Here is a 19,108-nt window from a genome sequence, read left to right on the forward strand (position 1 = left end):
CGCTTGCAAGGCAACAACCATCTGCACGAATAGTTCGACGACGTTTGCAGCAGCACGGACTATCAGTTCGGAGACCATGGCTGCGGTTACCCCTGATGCTGCATCACAGACAGGAGCGGCTGCGATGGTGTACTCAACGACGAACGTGGGTGCACGAATGGCAAAACGTCATTTTTTCGGATGAATCCAGGTTCTCTATACAGCATCATGATGGTCGCATCCGTGTTTGGCGACATCGCGGTGAACGCACATTGGAAGCGTGTATTCGTCATCGACATAATGGCGTATCACCCGGCGTGATGGTTTGGCGTGCCATTGGTTACACATCTCGGTCACCTCTTGTTCGCATTGACGGCACTTTGAACAGTGGACGTTACATTTCAGATGTGTTACGACCCGTGGCTCTACCGTTCATTCGATCCCTGTGAAACCCTACATTTCAGCAGGATAATGCACGGGCCTTTCTGAATACAGAAAATGTCCGACTGCTGACCTGGCCAGCACATTCTCCAGATCCCTCACCAATTGAAAACGTTTGGTCAATGGTGGCGGAGCAACTGGCTCGTCATAACATGGCAGTCACTACTCTTGATGAACTGTGGTAACGTGTTGAAGCTGCATGGGTATCTGTACCTGTACAAGCCATCCAAGAAGCTCTGCTTGACTCAATGCCGAGGTGTATCAAGGCCGTTATTATGGCCAGAAGTGGTTGTTCCGGGTACTGATTTCTCAGGATCTATGTACTCAAATTGCGTGAAAATGTAATCACATTTCAATTCTAGTATAATATATTTGTCCAACGAATACCGCATTTCTTCTTGGTGTAGCAATTTTAATGGCCAGTAGTGTAGATGTGGTGTACATGTTCACACAAACAAATGATTACAATTTCAGAAAAATTGGATGATTTATTCAAGAGAAAGAGCTTCACAAACTGACCAAGCCAATAAAGCGTTGGTCCACCTCTGGCCCTCATGCAATCAGTTACGTGGCTTGGCACTGGTTGACAAGCTTGCTGGATGTCCTCCCGAGGGATTTCATCCCAGATTCTGTTCAACTGACACGTTAGATCGTCGAGATCCCGAGATGGTTGGAGGGCTCTACCGATAATGCCCCAAACGTTCTCAATTGCGGAGATATCCGGCGACCTCCTGGCCGAGGGAGGATTTGGCAAGCACAAAGACAAGCGGTATAAACTCCCGCCATATGCAGGAGGGCATTACCTTGCTGAAATGTAAGCCCAGGATGGCTTGCCATAGAAGGCAACGAAACGGCGGGTAGAACATCATCGACGTACGACTGTCCTATAAGGGTGCTGCGGGAGACGACCAAAAGTGTTGTGCTATTAAAAGAAACGGTTCCCCTGACCATGACTCCTGGTTACCGGACAACATGGCGGGAGTCAGGAGACTCTCCAGACACGCTTCCGCCCGTCATCGGGACACACTTCGAAGTGGGTCCCGTCACGAAGACAATTACACTCCAGTCAACGAGATTCCAGGCAGAAGAGATGCCCCAGATAGCTGTCTGATACCAGCCTGACTGTCTCCCGCCATTTGGTCCAACTACCTGGAGTGATGGTCTGGGGTGCCATCTCGTTTCATAGCAGGACACCTTTGACTATCGTCTGCAACACCCATGCAGTACAGCCGTATGTCAACGACATTCTACCCCCCGTTTTGTTGCCCTTAGTGGTAAGCCATCCTGGGCTTACATTTTAGCGAGAGTTTCTACGGCTTGTCTTCGTGCTTCGCAAACTCTCCCACGGCCAGAAGGTCGTCGCATCTCTCCGCAATTGAGAATGTTTGGAGTATTGCGAACAGGGCCCTCCAACCATCTCGGGATTTCGACGGCCTAACGCACCGATTGGGCAGAATTTGGGATGACGTCCCTCAGAGGACACCCAGCAACTCCGTCAATCAATGGCAAACCGAATAACTGCTTGCATAAGGGCTAGAGCTAGACCAACACGTTACCGACTCCCTCAATTTGTGAATCTCTTTCTCTCGAATAAATCACCCAATTCTTCTAAAACTGTAACCATTTGTTTGCTGTACAAACACATCACATCCACCGACTTCCTTCTCATTCAGTTAATTCCTTTTTCGTGCGTCTTTTTTTGGTTAGTGTGTATAACTGAAACGCTACATTTTCTGTTACCATTTGCAGGAGACAAACCAGGAAGGAGGTTGTAAAATTTGTAGCATACATGAAGGGAGCAATTATAATGGGTATATGGGCCTCTTCTAATGAAGTATCACGATGTTTTGCTGATCGGACAGTTCCCTACTTGATTTATTTTTGTAGTACGTCAAAAATTGTTTGTAATTTGAAATCGCTTGTAATCCTTAATCAGGCGCAGACCTATCGAAACTGTTTTTTTCAGTTACAACGTGGCGAACGAGGCAGTGCACAGGAAATAGCAGGTAGGGGAAGATGACTGCTCAGATAGCAGAGTTCAACATCCGGGACGTCACTGTGCTGTACGCACAGTTAGCCAATCTTTGGTGATTTTCATGTCGATAGTCTACGGCATTATAACCAACAGTAATATATTTGCTGCACCATATTGCAAAGACCCAAACCGAACTTCATTTGTTGCTAGTGGTTGGAGAATGCCTGCAACTGTACAAAACAATGGGCGTGTCTTTTCCTAAAATAATTTTTCTGGTGCCAGTCACGATTTTCTGTATAATAATTGTTGCGCGACTCGCTAGGGAAATGGTTCCCGGTTCACGTTTGTTTCTAAATGTGTTACTGCATTTGTAGAAGATGTTCTCCATGTCGGAGTTGCTGCTTCATCTTGTTGATTTACTGTCACATATAAATACCCGCAATTTTGTAATTATATATATATATATATATATATATATATATATATATATATATATATATATAGAGATAACGGGGACTCTGGAAAACAAACATTTACTTACGTTTTTCTTGTAATTATCTTACGCAAAAACACATATTGAACATCACTAGCAGAACTGACGAAGTCTTGAAAGAACTGGAAATATACTGACACTACAAGATCATAATATGATCTGTTAGGATTCATCTCATAAATAAAATACGAAGAAGAAATACTGAATGAAAAACGGGTAAGTAACTTCAGATGCTTCGATACTATCCTTAAATGAGCAAATGAAACAGTGGTACATAGAAAAATGTACCTTTCTAACCAATATATGAACGGCTTATTTCAATAGTGGTACAAGTCCATTACCTCCACTTTTCTGCTTATAATGCTTCTGAAATTAATGATCCAAAACAAACAAAAAGAAAGGTTCATCTCTAGCAAGAAGCCGTATGCTTGAATATTTCTGGTATATCAACTGCGGAGTTTTCAGCGCTCATTAAACTTTAGGGCTCTGTATCTCAGAATGAACAAAAAAGGACTTGTACCACTATTGAAATAAGCCCTTCATATAAGCAAATAATGATCCCCATTACATACGAAAAATACCATCTGCTCTAAGCATAGCATACGTACATGTGTTCGTCATGTAGCGCTATTTCTGTTGACTATGTATAAAACATCTTTGTGACTTTGGTCCTTTCCATATTGTGCCTGTAAATTTTTCTCGTGACGTCTAATATAACGGACGACGAAAAAGTTTCCGTTCGATGGTCGTAGAGCCTAGAATGGGTACACCAAACAGGCAAAATCGCCGTGACAACTGAGGCAACCAACCCACCGACTCACCAGGTTGAAGATCCGAGTTTAATAAACTACTGTGCTCTGATGCGTGAAGAAGGTCGTAACTGCCTGCTGAACAACGGGGTCCGACAGGAATCCTCCACCCTTCGATGCCTTTTCTGATCGCGTGGGGGAAGACCAGGACTTTCGCGAGGGCGCTCGATTGTCGCCCACGACATTTGCGATATGGGAACGTCCATTATCGTGAAGAAGCAGCCTCCAGCACAGAACTTGGTGCACCATTCCAGAACGGTGGTTTTCGACAGGCATGCTGCCCCATCCACATTCCTAATTCTTCGGTGGATGATTACCAGTGTTTGTCCTTCGGCAACCAAAACAAAAGTGTCAGGACGAAAAAATGGTTCAAATGGCTCTGAGCACTGTGGGACTTAACATCTGAGGTCATAATTCCCCTAGAAGTTAGAACGACTCAAGCCTAACTAGCAGTTGCGCGGTTCCGGACTGAAACGCCTAGAACCGCTCGGGCACAGCGGCCGGCGTATCAGGACGTTGGTCCTGTTTGGACCCATTGGGCAATAGCGTCGCCGTAGTTCACGGTTCCGCATTCGGCGCACGCACGTCGGACAGGCACGAATGCCACAGTAATTCCCTGCCTAAAAGCCGGTGGTTACGCTGTCTGTACAGCCGCATCTGACACGTGCTACGTTGCATATTTGCTTCAGCAACGCCCTCAAGCAGAAAAACGTTTTGATCGCTAGTTACAAAAGCTCATTTTCCAAATATGCCACTAACTGTATATAAAGATACATCATTAATTACAAAATTCCGCGTGTTTATACACAGTGTGTCCCGATTCCATTAGGACTGTGCCTATGAAAACTAAAAGTCACGGATCGTGATCACAAAATCACTGTATTTATTAAAAATAGTCTTCCCCTGAATAAAAACTCAGATGGAATCATTGCAAAAGCATTTTAAAACAGTGACTGTAGTCCTTTTTGGAGTCGCATTTCGTACTGCAGTAGAGTTTCTTTGGCTGTCCTTAACTGCGTCATAACGCTCTTTCATTGCCTACTTCAATTTCGGGAGCAACCGGCTGTGGCCAAATCCGGCGAATACGGTGGGTGATCCAGTACTGCGATCCATTTGCAGGCCAACATCTTGCGGACAGTCTTCGCTTCGCGTGTTGGGATGTCGCCACGGAGGAGCAACCGGAAACCTGCCTCTCGGTGTTCCGGTCGAATTCCACGAATTCCCGCCCACAAGCACTGCAGGCCTAAAAAAATTTCGACGTTGCCTGACGGCTACACTGCCATTTTGGGACGAGCGTCGGACACGTACCGGTAGAGTCGCGGGAAGGATGCCTACCTGCTGCAGCAATGCTAGCGCGCTGACGAGATAGCACTGCAGCTGGAATTTCACTTAAGCACTCCTAACGGAAATGGACACTCTGTGTGTACTACAAGCAATAGAATAAGACAACAGCTCACACATAGAAAACACCACGCATAGATGCCGTAATACACGATACAAATCACACGAAACGGCGATCGTTTCCAGAAAGGCGGCGTGCAAGAAAATAAAAGAAAATCGCTACATGCAGCAGAGAATGTTACGAAGGCTATTCGGAAAGTAACGTCCGATCGGTCGAGAAATGAAAGCCACAGTGAAAATCAAAAATTTTTTTATTCGCAACAGTTAGCCACACCTTCCAGCTATCTCTCTTATAGTCGCCGATCTGACAGACATTTGTCGTGGCGTTGTACAGACTTTTCAGTACCCCCGTCACAGAAAGCAGCCGCCTGTTTTTTCCGTCAATTCTGTACGCTGGTCTGCCTTTCGTTGTTTGTGCCAAAATAGCCAGCGGTTCATGTGAGCAGAGATGAACAACGGAGGGAGCCAATTAAGGGCTGCACTGTGGGTGATCAAACACTTGCCATCGTAAACACTGCAGGAGCGTCTTCATTGCCTCTGCAGAATGCGGCTGAAAATTGTCTCGAAGAAAGAAACGCATGACATTTACGTTATGTGGGCTGCTTAGCTTCAGGCGAAATCTCTCATCAGATCCACATGCACTATGTGATCAAAAGTATCGGGACGCCTGGCTGAAAATGGTTTACAAGTTCGTGGCGCCCTCCATCGGTAATGCTGAAATTCAGCATGGTGCTGGACCACCCTTAGCCTCAGTGACAGCTTCCATTCTCGCAGGTATACGTTCAGTCAAGTGCTGGAAGGTTTCTTGGGGAATGGCAGCCCATTTTTGACGGAGTGCTGCAGTGAGGTGAGGTATCGATGTCGGTCGGTGAGGCCTAACACGATGTCGGCGTTCCAAAACATCGCAACGGTTTTCTGTAGGATTCAGGTCAAGACTTTGTGCCGGCTAGTCCATTACAGGGATGTTACTGTCGTATAAGCACTCCGCCACAGGCCGTGCATTATGAACACGTGCTCGATCGTGTTGAGAGATGCAGTCGCCATCCCCGAATTGTTCTTCAACAGAGGGAAGCAAGAAGGTGCTTAAAAAATCAATGTAGGGCTGTGCTATGATAGTGCCACGAGAAACAAAATGGGGTGCAATCCCCCTCCATGAAAAACACGACCACGCCTCCGAATTTCACTGTTGGCAGAACACACGCCGGCAGATGAGGTTCACCGGGCAGTCGCCATACTCACACACTGCCATCGGATCGCCACATTGTGTACCGTGATTCGTCACTCCACACAACGTTTTTCCACTGCTCACTCGTCCAATGTTTACGCTGTTTACACCAAGCGGGGCGTCGTTTGGCATTTACCGGCGTGGTGTTTGGCTTATGAGCAGCCGCTCGACCATGAAATCCAAGTTTTCTCACCTCCCGCCTAACTGTCATAGTACTTGCAGTGGGACCTGATACAGTTTGGAATTCCTGTGTGATGTTCTTGATAGATGTATGCCTATAACACATTACGTCCCTCTTCAAATGTCGGCGGTCTCTGTCAGTCAACAGCGAGGTCGGCCTGTGCGCTTTGTCCCTTCACGTTTCCACTTAACTATCACATCGGTAACACTGGACCCAGGGATGTTTAGCAGTGTGGAAATCTCGCGTACAGACATATGACACAAGTGACACCCAATCACCTGAGCACGTTCAAAGTCCGTGAGATGCGCGGGGCGCCCCATTCTGCTCTCTCACGATGTCTAATGACTGCTAAGGTCGCTGACATGGAGTACCTGGCAGTAAGTGGCAGCAGTGCACCTAATATGAGAAACGTATGTTTTTGGGGGTGTCCGGATACTTTTGATAACATACTGTACTTGCCGGAATCCACTGTTGTTTTAGGCATTTTTAAGTGATCACTTTGCGCTCTGAACTGAAAAGAGCGACGTGAAGCGATCGCCAGGCACACTAAAGACACTGTCCAACACATCTGTGCAAAGTTTCATCTTTCGCAGTGGTCTTCATTTCGTGCCTAATCGGACCTTACTTTCCGAACACGCTTCGTATTTTATGGACGAACGAAGCCAACACTACAGAAAATAACGAAATAGCTATAGTCATAGTGGAAGGGTTTCGAGGCGAATGGTTTGGCAGATGGAAGAGGGAAGGTGTTTTCAGTAGACAGGAGGATGTAGTGGAGTGGAGGGAAGGCGCGCACCTTGCGAGGAGACGGCGCGGCTGCGCACCAGGTCGACCTTGTTGCCGACGAGGATGGCGGGCCGCGTGCGCAGCAGCTCCCAGTCGGCGAGCCGCGCCAGCTCGCCCTCGGCGCGCTGGAAGCTCGCCTTGTCGATCACCGAGTACATCACCACGAACGCGTCCGGCGGGTCCTGGCGGTCCAGCTCCACCTGCGACACGTGCCCGCCCCCAGGTCAGCGCCTGCCGGCACCCCCACCCCCACCACCCCCAACCAACTACTACTGCTAGCCGCGCGCGAGGCTCACCTTCGGGTTGGTCATGTTGATGAAGCACAGCTCGGACTCCTCGCCGTTCAGCATGATGAACACCGACTGCTCCTTTGGCACATCTGAAACAAACAGAGGAAGCTCGCGTCACCACGACGGCAAATAAATAAGTAAATAAATTGTCCACAGCATTTTTTGTTGTTGTGGTTTTAGGGCGCACAACTACAGTGGTCATTAGCGCCCTGACTACGTTAAGAATGCACCGCGAGGCACAATGTTAAAACAGCAACTAAAAAGGACAACACTATAAAAAGGCACATTAACAGCCACGGGATTAAAAGAAAACAGCATAATCAAATGTCCTTAGACAGGTTTGTCAAGTGGATAAAACGAAGAACGCGAGCAACTGCTCCTGGGTCATCCATTAAAATTTCATCCAGAGTACATGGCAGGCCAAGACCAATGCGCAGTGTATTAAAATTCGGACAGGACGTTAAAATGTGGCGTACCGTCAGCAAGTGCCCACACGGGCAGAACGGCGCTGGCGCAGCCGTCAGCAGATGGCGGTGGCTGAACCGGCAGTGACCAATCCGCAACCGGGCCAAAACGACCTCCTCCCGCCGAGAAGGGCGTGAAGAGGTCGTCCGAGCCGTGGGGAGAGGTTTCGAGGCCCGAAGCTTATTCTCAGTAAGTGTAGACCAATCGGCATGCCACAGCGATAAAATGCGCTGACAAATGACCCTGTTAATATCAAATGAAGGCACACAACAAGAAGCTGGCCTAGGCTGGAGGACCGCAGCCTTGGCCGCGGCATCTGCAGCTTCGTTCCCAGGGATACCGACATGGCCAGGAACCCACATAAAGGTAACCGGAGAACCGTCGTCCGCCAGCTGCTGAAGAGAGCGTTGGATCCGGTGCACGAAAGGGTGAACCGGATACGGATCACTGAGGCTCTGGATGGCGCTCAGGGAATCGGAGCAGATGACATAAGCAGAATGTCGGTGGCGGCGGATGTAAAGAACAGCCTGGTAGAGGGCAAAGAGCTCAGCTGTAAAGACCGAACAATGGCCATGGACCCGGTATTTGAAACTGTGTGCCCCGACAATAAAAGAACACCCGACACCATCATTGGTCTTAGAGCCATCTGTATAAATGAAGGTCGTATTAATGAACTTCGAACGAAGTTCGACAAACCGCGAGCGGTATACCGAAGCTGGGGTAACTTCCTTTGGGAGCGAGCCGGCCCGGTTGGCCGAGCGGTTCTAGGCGCGCGACTGCTACGGTCGCAGGTTCGAATCCTGCCTCGGGCATGGATGTGTGTGATGTCCTTAGGTTAGTTAGGTTTAAGTAGTTCTAAGTTCTAGGGGACTGATGACCTCAGATGTTAAGTCCCATAGTGCTCACAGCCATTTGAACCATTTTTTGGGAGCGAGCCGAGGTCAAGGTGAACGCGAACCTGAGACTGGAGCCAAGGTGGAGTTTGGCTCTCGCCCACTCTTAAAGGTCGCAGGGAGTGTAAAATCAAGTTGCTGAAGGAGGCGACGAAAGCGAACTCCAGGGGGTAGCTGGGCAGATACATACAACCCGTACTGACGGTCGAGAGAGTCGTCAAAAAAGGAACGATAAGACGGGTGGTCGGGTATTGATAATAGCCGACAGGCATACCGACAAAGCAGTATATCGTGCCGGTGGGTTAGTGGCAATTCACCGGCTTCAGCATGAAGACTCTCGACGGGACTAGTATAGAACGCTCCGATAGCAAGACGTAACCCCCGATGTTGTCCACAGTATGCACTCCGTCTCCCAGAAGATACGGTCGTAGTTCCCATAGGAGAGCAGCAAGCTGCCTACGTGTCAGGCGCAACTTAGCACGGGGAGCGCGCCCACCGGTCGTCACCGATTTCGTCCCTATGTATCGTATCCGCAGGGCTTGGCCAGAAATAGAAGCTCTAGATGGTCAAGCGTTTGGGAAAAATAGTATTTTTCGCAATGGTCGCGTGGAACGTGAGACATTTGCGTCAGCGTAGTTTTCAGGCAACAGATGGCGCAGTGCAAACAGTGTAGAATGATAATCCGAAGGTCGCTGGGTCGAATCTCTACGCGAAGACTGAGTTTTCCGCTTTACAATTTTTACGTTACATACGCTGCAAATAAACCCAAATATTGGCCAATATATTGTGTTTTTTTAATATTTTCGTAAAAGAGAATTTCGTATGCAAAATTAGTTACTTTTATTATTTTACAGTAGATGATTTACACGCGGTGGGGTGATTTTCGACTTATAAACAGTGGAAACAGCAATTTCCTTGGCATCTTGCACATCTTATAAGCGCCGCATTTTTACCCTCACATGGTGGTTTCGAAATTTCTATAGAAAAACGAACCTTATTTATACTTAAAAAAGTTGTCTCTCATCGCACATTGTGTCACCGCTCCATGCGTAACACATCAGTTCACCAAATATTGGCAATGGAATGTATTTTCGTGACGTCCTCTCGGGATGTAATTTCTATTTCTCTCTCGATGAGATAGAACGGTTTGAAGCCTTTTAATCAAATTATTCGCCTAACGGTAAAAGAAAACATCACTGATTTACACTAGTGGTTACACTTTTGGGAGGAATCATAATGGCAATAATTCATCATCAGTAATCTTCTCGTCGATGTGTTTGTCCTCCCCACGAGTCAGTCAAGTCACGCAGTTTGTCCTCCCCACGAGTCAGTCAAGTCACGCAGTTTGTCCTCCCCACGAGTCAGTCAAGTCACGCAGTTTGTCCTCCCCACGAGTCAGTCAAGTCACGCAGTTTGTCCTCCTACGCCTAAGGCTTAACCACACCAGTCAAAAATTTTTTGTGTACGACTGTTGTAAGTTTTCTAGATTTTGCTGAAGTAATGACGAGTACTCGTCCACCAAATTTTCCATTGCCTCCCTTTTCCATGCCTTCCATGAAAATAATAATAAATAAGTATATGAGACATTTGCAGTGGAAGTTATGCAAAAATTGGAAATAAAAAAGTTCGCACAGAAAGACTCGAACTCTTGAGCCATTGATGACCGTTCTGTACTTTTCCTTCTGCGCGAACCTGTAAGACGTGTTAGCACAAAAGGCTCATGCCTCACACGACCTAAGCCAAAAATGCTACCATATATTCTCTTGAAACGCTGGGGCCTCTAGAGCTCCCACTTGTGTGTCTTTCATTTCTAGCCAAGTCCTGCATGTATCATGAATTTCGACGAAATCGGTGATGATGGGTGGACGCGGCCCCCTTGTCAGTTCGGTCAAGCTCCAGGGCGGGCGATCCCAACAAGAACTACGTTAATACATCGTGAGATCATGCTTGGCCATCGAGGCAGTAAACGTTAGGCATTTTTCTTCATCCGCGTCATTTCTATTTGGAAATGACTCACGAATGTATGTACAAAGACAAAAAAACTAGATTCTAAAGTTATTCTTGTTCTCTTAATATGTCGTTGCGGAGTCTGGATGGCAAAGTATTAGGACTCCATGACGAAGGCGTGACCTGTGAACGTAACAGAAAAACAGACTGTAAAGAGCAGGTATTATACTAGTAAACAGACAGGAGTTTAGTGGCCAAAGACAATAAAAATGGACGTCTTGAAACAGGATTCCATGGAGAAATGATTCGGTGGGATTCTGCTCCTGCCACAAAAAAATGGCTCTGAGCACTATGGGACTTAACTGCTGAGGTCATCAGTCCCCTAGAACTTAGAACTACTTAAACCTAACTAACTTAAGGACATCACACACATCCATGCCCGAGGCAGGATTCGAACCTGCGACCGTAGCGGCCGCACGGTTCCAGACTGTAGCGCCTAGAACCGCTCGGCCACTCCTGCCGGCCGCTCCTGCCACATTTCATATGCTTAACGTCAAGCGTATTCGGTGAATACAACAGTATCCAAATCTTGACACATTACCCAACAATGTTCTCAACATACAGAACCAATTTATAACTTTAGCAATACTACTAGATTGTTCGATTATGACTCTGCTTCCTGCAAGAAAGTATCGTCATTGGATTGTATTCTTGTCGTATCTGGAACCGGATCATACAATTACCTTGACTCAATATTTCGGCATCACATCTGACCGCCATCTTCAGCTGAGAACCTAGTTTGCTACGCCTCACCAGAACTGATTATTGCAATGGTGTGCCACGGAGAATAAAAGTGCCTGCGAGAGAAATTATCGCTGCTGCCCCATAACACATATCGTAGGTACAGCGCCCAGTGGTAAAAGACGGCAGACATAATAAATCGCCAGGAACATGTACTTCTATATCGGGTGAATCGAAGACCTGACGATGGGGGCCAGAAGAACTGCTGAATTATTGTGTCAAGATGACTGCATGACCGGCCGCATACAGGACAATAGTATAGTTAAATAATATGTCAGGAATGTTTACCTAGTCATACCGTCATTAGATGATTGCAAGAAAATGCAAATGATGTAGATAAAACTTCCATTTGGCGTACTGAATGTTAGTTATCTTTAAATGGGGATAAATGCGAGATAACGCCTATAAGATGAAATACCCGAGTCTGTTCGACTACTAGATTAGTGGCGAACATCCTGAGGAGCAATATCAATAGCGAAGAACACACAAAATGAGCATTAGGGACGGAAAATGGAAGGCTTGCATTTTTTTTTCTTTTTTGGGAAGGGTTCTGGGGAAGTGCAGAGCACCTGTCAAGGAGGTCACATAAAAGGCGCTGGTGCTACCAGTCTCTTTGTACTGCTCCAGCGTTTGGATTGATTACTAAGCACGCATGACAGAACAAAAAAATAAAATCAAACATTCACTGCTATGATCCCAAGAAGTTGATATAGACTGAATGTAAGTGACACAGAGGTGTTCACGGTCTTAAAGGGATATTGGAAAAAGACAAAACACTACGTTGCTGTTGCGAAATGTGGCTTGAAGAATTTAGAAAAACGGGACTCGAAGAGGACTGCATGTCAGCTGTGTTACCACGGTCATGAATCGCTAATCGCATGAGGGGACCATGAGGGTTTGGTGAGAAAGATACAGAGGGACCTTAGAAGTACAATGAGAGAGACAGTTGAGTCCTGGGAATAGTGTGAGAAAGATACAGAGGGACCAAAGGAGTACAGTGAGAGAGATGGTAAGGGTCCTTCATACGACTGCAGTGAGGGAGATGCAAAGGGAACATTGGAGCATGGTCAGAGACACTGGGGCCCATGGGAGTATGTTGGGCAAAACACAGAGGAACTGCAAAAGTGCAGTGCAGAGTTACAGAGAGACCTTGTGTATATGGTGAGAGAAATATAAGGGACCATGGGGTTCTGTGAGAGAGATGCTGAGAAACCATAGGAAAGTGGTGAGAGACGTACAGAGGGACCATGGGAGTATGGTGAGAGAGAGACAGATGGACAATTGGAGTTCAATGAGAAAGATACAGCGGTCTCATGGGAGTACTGTGTGAGAGATGTGGGGAGGGGGGGGGGGGACCTTGGAACTACAGTGAGAGGCGAGGGACCGTGGAAATACAGTGAGAGAGATCAAGAGGGAAAAGAGGAGTGCAGTGAGAGAGAGAGATGGAGAAGGTCCTTCATACGACTGCAGTGAGGGAGATGCAAAGGGAACATTGGAGCATGGTCAGAGACACTGGGGCCCATGGGAGTATGTTGGGAAAAACACAGAGGAACTGCAAAAGTGCAGTGCAGAGTTACAGAGAGACCTTGTGTATATGGTGAGAGAAATATAAGGGACCATGGGGTTCTGTGAGAGAGATGCTGAGAAACCATAGGAAAGTGGTGAGAGACGTACAGAGGGACCATGGGAGTATGGTGAGAGAGAGACCGATGGACAATTGGAGTTCAATGAGAAAGATACAGCGGTCTCATGGGAGTACTGTGTGAGAGATGTGGGGGGGGGGGGGGGGACCTTGGAACTACAGTGAGAGGCGAGGGACCGTGGAAATACAGTGAGAGAGATAAAGAGGGACCAGAGAAGTGCAGTGAGGGAGATACTGAGGGACCACAGGAGCACAGTGGAGCACACTGAGAGAGAGAGATGGAGAGATCATGGCAATACAGTGAGAGAGACACAGAGGGGCAGAAGGGGTAAGTAGAAAGTGATATGAAGCTACCATTAGCATTTGGTGAGAGGGATACAGTAGAACCATGGGAGTACAGTGAGAGACATACCGAAGGACCACAGAGGTACCATCAGAGACACATGGCAGAAGAGTGAGAGAGATACAGTGGGACCATGTGAGTATGGTGATACTGAAGGACCATGAAAGTACGGTGAGAGGGATACAGAACGACCGTGAGAGTACGTCGAGAGCAGAGCCCGCTATACGGACTTACAACCCAGATAATTGGTCGGGGCAACAAAACGCAGGGGCGCTATTTTGGCTATAAGTGTAGAAAAATATTCATATGTTAAATACTGAATAATAGAAAAATATGGACCTTGCCGTTGGTGGGAAGGCTCGCGTGCTTCGGCGATACAGGTAGCGGGTTGAGAGGCCAGACAAACGTGTGGTTCCTGAAGAGGGCCAGCAGCCTTTTCAGTAGTTGCAGTGGCAGCAATCTGGATGACTGACTGATCTGTCCTTGTAACATCAATCAAAATGGCCTTGCTGTGCTGATACTGCGAACAGCTGAAAGCAAGGGGAAATTACAGCCATAATTTCTCTCGAGTGCATACAGCAAATGATGATGGCGTCCTCTTGTGTAAAATATTCCGGGTGTAAAATAGTCCCCCATTCGGATCTCTGGGACGGGGCCACTCAGGAGGACGTTGTTATCAGGAGAAAGAAAACTGGCGTTCTACGGATCGGAGCCTGAAATGTCAGATTCCATAATCGAGCAGGTAGGTTGTGCAATTTAAAAAGGGAAATGGAAAGGTTAATATTAGAATTAGTGAACTTAGGTGGCTGGAGGAACAAGACTTCTGGGCAGGTGAATACAGAGTAATAAATACAAAATCAAAAAGGGTTAATGCAGGAGTAGGTTTAATAAAGAATTAAGAAATAGGAGCGCGCATAAGCTACTACGAACAGCATAGTGAATGCGTTATTGTAGCCAAGATAGACACGAAGCCCACACGCACAACAGTGGTACAAGTTTGTACGCCAACTAGCTCCGCAGATGATGAAGAGCTTGAAGAAATGTATGATGCCATAAAAGAAATTATTCAAATAGTTAAGGGAGATGAAAATTTAGTAGTCATGGGGGACTGGAATTCGATAGTATGGAAAGGAAGAGAGGGAAAAGTAGTAGGTGAATATGGACTGGGAGTAAGCATTGAAAGAGGAAACCGCCTGGTAGAATTTTGCAATTAATAATAGGTACCACTTGGTTTAAGAATCATCAAGGAAGGTTGTATACGTGGTAGAGACCTGGAGACACTGGAAGATTTCACACATTATATAATGGTGAGGCAGAGTTTTGGAAACTAGGTTTTAAATTGTAACACGTTTCCAGGGGCAAAATTGGACTCTGACCACAATTTGTTGGTTATGAAGCGTATATTAAAACTGCAAAGAAATAAAGTAGAAGAAATAAGTACCTTTGAGAGATGAAATAGTGAAGGCAGCAAGGATCCTGTAGGCAAAGAGACGAGGGCTAATAGAAATCTTTGGGTTACAGAAGAGATACTGAATTTAATTGATGAAAGGAGAAAATATAAAAAATGCAGTAAATGAAACAGACGGAAAGGAATACAAACGTCAAAAAAGTGAGATCGAGAGGAAGTTCAAATGGCTAAGCAAAGATAGCTAGAGGACAAATGTAATGATGGAAGGGCACGTACCACTAGTGGTAAGATAGATGCTGCCTACAGGAAAATTAAACAGATCTTTGAAGAAAGGAATATGAATATCAAGAATATGAACATGAAGAGGTCAGATGGTAAACCAATCCTAAGCAAGAAAGGAATAGCAGAAAGATGGAAGCAGTATGTAGAGGGTCTGTACGAGGGCGATGTACTTGAGGGAAATATTATTGAAGTGGAAGAGGAGGTAGACGAAGATGAAATGGGAGATATGATACAGCGGGAAGAATTTGACAGAGCACTGAAAGACGTAAGTCAATAAAAGGTCCGGGGAATAGACAACATTCCACTGGATTTACTGATAGCCTTGGGAGCGCCAGCCATGACAAAACATCTGGTGAGAAAGAGGTATGAGACAAGCGAAACATAGTCAGCCTTCAAGAAGAAATAATAATTCCAATCCCAAAGGAAACAGATGTCGACAGGTGTGAAAATTACTGAAGTATGATTTTAATAAGCCACGGTTGCAAAACACTAACACGAATTCTTTACAAACGAATGGAAAAACTTGTAGTATCCGACCTCGGTTTGGATTCCAGAGAAATGGAGGAAGCGACGAGGCAATTCTGACCCTACGACTTCTCATAGAAGGTAGGTTAATGAAAGGCAGGCCTACGTTTGTAGCATTTGTGGACTTAGAGAAAGCTTTTGGCAATGTTGACTGCAATACTCTCTTTCAAATTCTAAAGGTGGCAGTGGTAAAATACAGGGAGCGAAAAGCTATGTACAATTTGTACAGGAACCAGATGCCAGTTATAAGAGTCGAGGGGTGTGAAAGGGACGCAATGATTGAGAAGGGAGTGAGACAGGGTTGTCGCCTGGCCGATGTTATTCAATCTGTATATTGAGGAAGTAGTAAAGGAAACAAAAGAAAAATGTGGAATAGGAATTAAAATCCACGCAGAAGAAATAAAACCTGTGAGGTTTGCCAATGACATTGTAATTCTGTTAAGGCCGCAAAGGGCGGTTGAAAAAGAATGGACAGTGTCTTGAAACGAGGAATCTACATCTACATTTATACTCCCCAAGCCACCCAACGGTGTGAGGCGGAGGGCACTTTACGTGCCACTGTCATTACCTCCCTTTCCTGTTCCTGTAGCGTATGGTGGCTCTGAACACTATGGGACTCAACATCTGTGGTCATCAGTCCCCTAGAACTTAGAACTACTTAAACCTGACCAACCTAAGGACATCACACACATCCATGCCCGAGGCAGGATTCGAACCTGCAACCGTAGCAGTCGCGCGGTTCCGGACTGAGCGCCTAGAACCGCGAGACCACCGCGGCCGGCTGTAGCGTATGGTTCGCGGGAAGAACGACTGCCGGAAAGCCTCCGTGCGCGCTCGAATCTCTCTAATTTTACATTCGCGATCTCCTCGGGAGGTGTAAGTAGGGGGAAGCAATATATTCGATATCTCATACAGAAACGCACCCTCTCGAAACCTGGACAGAAAGCTACACCGGGATGCAGAGCGCCTCTCTTGCAGAGTCTGCCTCTTGAGTTTGCTAAACATCTCCGTAACGCTATCACGCTTACCAAATAACGCTGTGACGAAACGCGCCGCTCTTCTTGGATCTTCTCTATCTCCTCTGTCAACACGATCTGGTACGGATCCCACACTGATGAGCAATACTCAAGTATAGGTCGAACGAGTGTTTTGTAAGCCACCTCCTTTGTTGATGGACTACATTTTCTAAGTACTTTCCCAATGAATCTCAACCTGGCACCCGCCTTGCCAAAATTAATTTTATATGATCATTCCACTTCAAATCGTTCCGCACTCATACTCCCAGATATTTTACAGAAGTAACTGCTACCAGTATTTGTTCCGCTAGCATATAATCATACAATAAAGGATCCTTCTTTCTATGTATTCGCAATACATTAAATTTGTCTATGTTAAGGGTCAGTTGCCACTCCCTGCACCAAGTGCCTATCCGCTGCAGATCTTCTTGCATTTCGCTACAATTTTCTAATGCTGCAACTTCTCTGTATACTATAGCATCATCCGCAAAAAGCCGCATGGAACTTCCGACACTATCTACTAGGTCATTTATATATATTGTGAAAAGCAATGGTTACATAACACTCCCCTGTGGCACGCCAGAGGTTACTTTAACGTCTGTAGACGTCTCTCCATTGAGAACAACATGCTGTGTTCTGTTGGCTAAACAAGATGATCAAGAACAAAAACAAAACGAGGATAATGGAATGTAGTCGATTTAAGTCAGGTGATGCCGAGGGAATTAGATTAGGAAACGAGATAAAGTAGTAGATGAGTTTTGACATTTGGGGAGCAAAATAACAGATGATGGCCGAAGTACATAGGATATAAATACAGAGTGGTTATGCAAGGAAGCGTTTCTCAAGGAGAGAAAATTGTTAACATCGAGAATAGCTTTAAGTGTCAGGAAGTTTTTTCTGGAAGTATTTGTATGGAGTGTAGCCATGTATGGAAGTGAACGACGGACTATAGTTTAGACAAGAAGAGAGTAGAAGCTTTCGAAATGTGGTGCTACAGAAGAATGTTGAATATTAAATGGGTAGATCACGTAGCTAATGAAGAGGTACTGAATAGAATTGGGGAGAAGAGTAATTTGTCACACAAACTCACTAAAAGAAGGGATCGGTTGCTCGTACACGTTCTGAGGCATTAAGGGTTGACCAATTTAGTGTTGGAGCGAAGCGTGGGGTGTAAAAATCGTAGAGGGAGACCAAGAGATGAATGTACTAAACAGCTTCACAAGGCTGTAGTTACTCTGAGATGAAGAGGCTTGCACAGAATAGAGTAGCACGGAGAGCAGCATCAAACCAGTCTATGGACTGAAGCCCACAACAACAACAGAAAAATATTACCGCATGCAGTCATCACATGCAAGCTGAAGTGATGCGAGTGGTTCCCGTGTACACCTTCATTATTACGATGACAGCGTTCAGTGCGCGGTGCGCAGTCGAGAGCGGCCGCTGGATCCCGGCCGCCGGCCGCGGCTCTGGAGCCCTCAGAGCGGGCGTGCTGCTCGCACTCGCTCGGCTTCTTTAAAGGCAAGCACTTACGTAATCGAGCTTGTGGTGTCACCGCCAGACACCACACTTGCTAGGTGGTAGCATTTAAATCGACCGCGGTCCGTTAGTATACGTCGGACCCGCGTGTCGCCACTATCAGTGATTGCAGACCGAGCGCCGCCACACGGCAGGTCTAGTCTACAGAGACTCCCTAGCACTCGCCCCAGTTGTACAGCCGACTTTGCTAGCGGCGGTTCACTGCCTGCATACGCTGTCATTTGCAGAGACGACAGTTTAGCATAGCCTTCAGCTACGTCATTTGCTACGACCTAGCAAGGCGCCATATTCAGTTACTACAGGGTGTTACAAAAAGGTACGGCCAAACTTTCACGAAACATTCCTCACACACAAAGAAAGAAAATATGTTATGTGGACATGTGGACATGTGTCCGGAAACGCTTACTTTCCATGTTAGAGCTCATTTTATTACTTCGCTTCAAGTCACATTAATCATGGAATGGAAACACAGCAACAGAACATACCAGCGTGACTTCAAACACTTTGTTACAGGAAATGTTCAAAATGCCCCCCGTTAGCGAGGATACATGCATACATCCTCCGTCGCATGGAATCTGTGATGCGCTGATGCATCCCTGGAGAATGGCGTATTGTATCACAGCCGTCCACAAAACGAGCACGAAGAGTCTCTACATTTGGTATCGGGGTT

The 19,108-nt window shown here is 46.4% G+C and overlaps 1 protein-coding gene across 1 annotated transcript in view; it reads right to left on the reverse strand.

The window, feature by feature from the left end:
• Positions 1-19,108, reverse strand: part of LOC124789485 (GTP-binding protein GEM-like) — a 461,064-nt gene that overhangs the window by 32,341 nt on the left and 409,615 nt on the right. The window contains exons 2-3 of the mRNA XM_047256864.1: positions 7,587-7,669; positions 7,301-7,490 (exon numbers count right to left, since the gene is read on the reverse strand). Coding sequence (XP_047112820.1) covers positions 7,301-7,490; positions 7,587-7,669 — 273 coding nt within the window. The remainder of the gene's footprint in view (positions 1-7,300; positions 7,491-7,586; positions 7,670-19,108) is intronic.

The sequence above is a fragment of the Schistocerca piceifrons genome, chromosome 3, assembly GCF_021461385.2.
Source record: "Schistocerca piceifrons isolate TAMUIC-IGC-003096 chromosome 3, iqSchPice1.1, whole genome shotgun sequence".
In the NCBI taxonomy this organism is placed as follows: Eukaryota; Metazoa; Arthropoda; class Insecta; order Orthoptera; family Acrididae; genus Schistocerca; species Schistocerca piceifrons.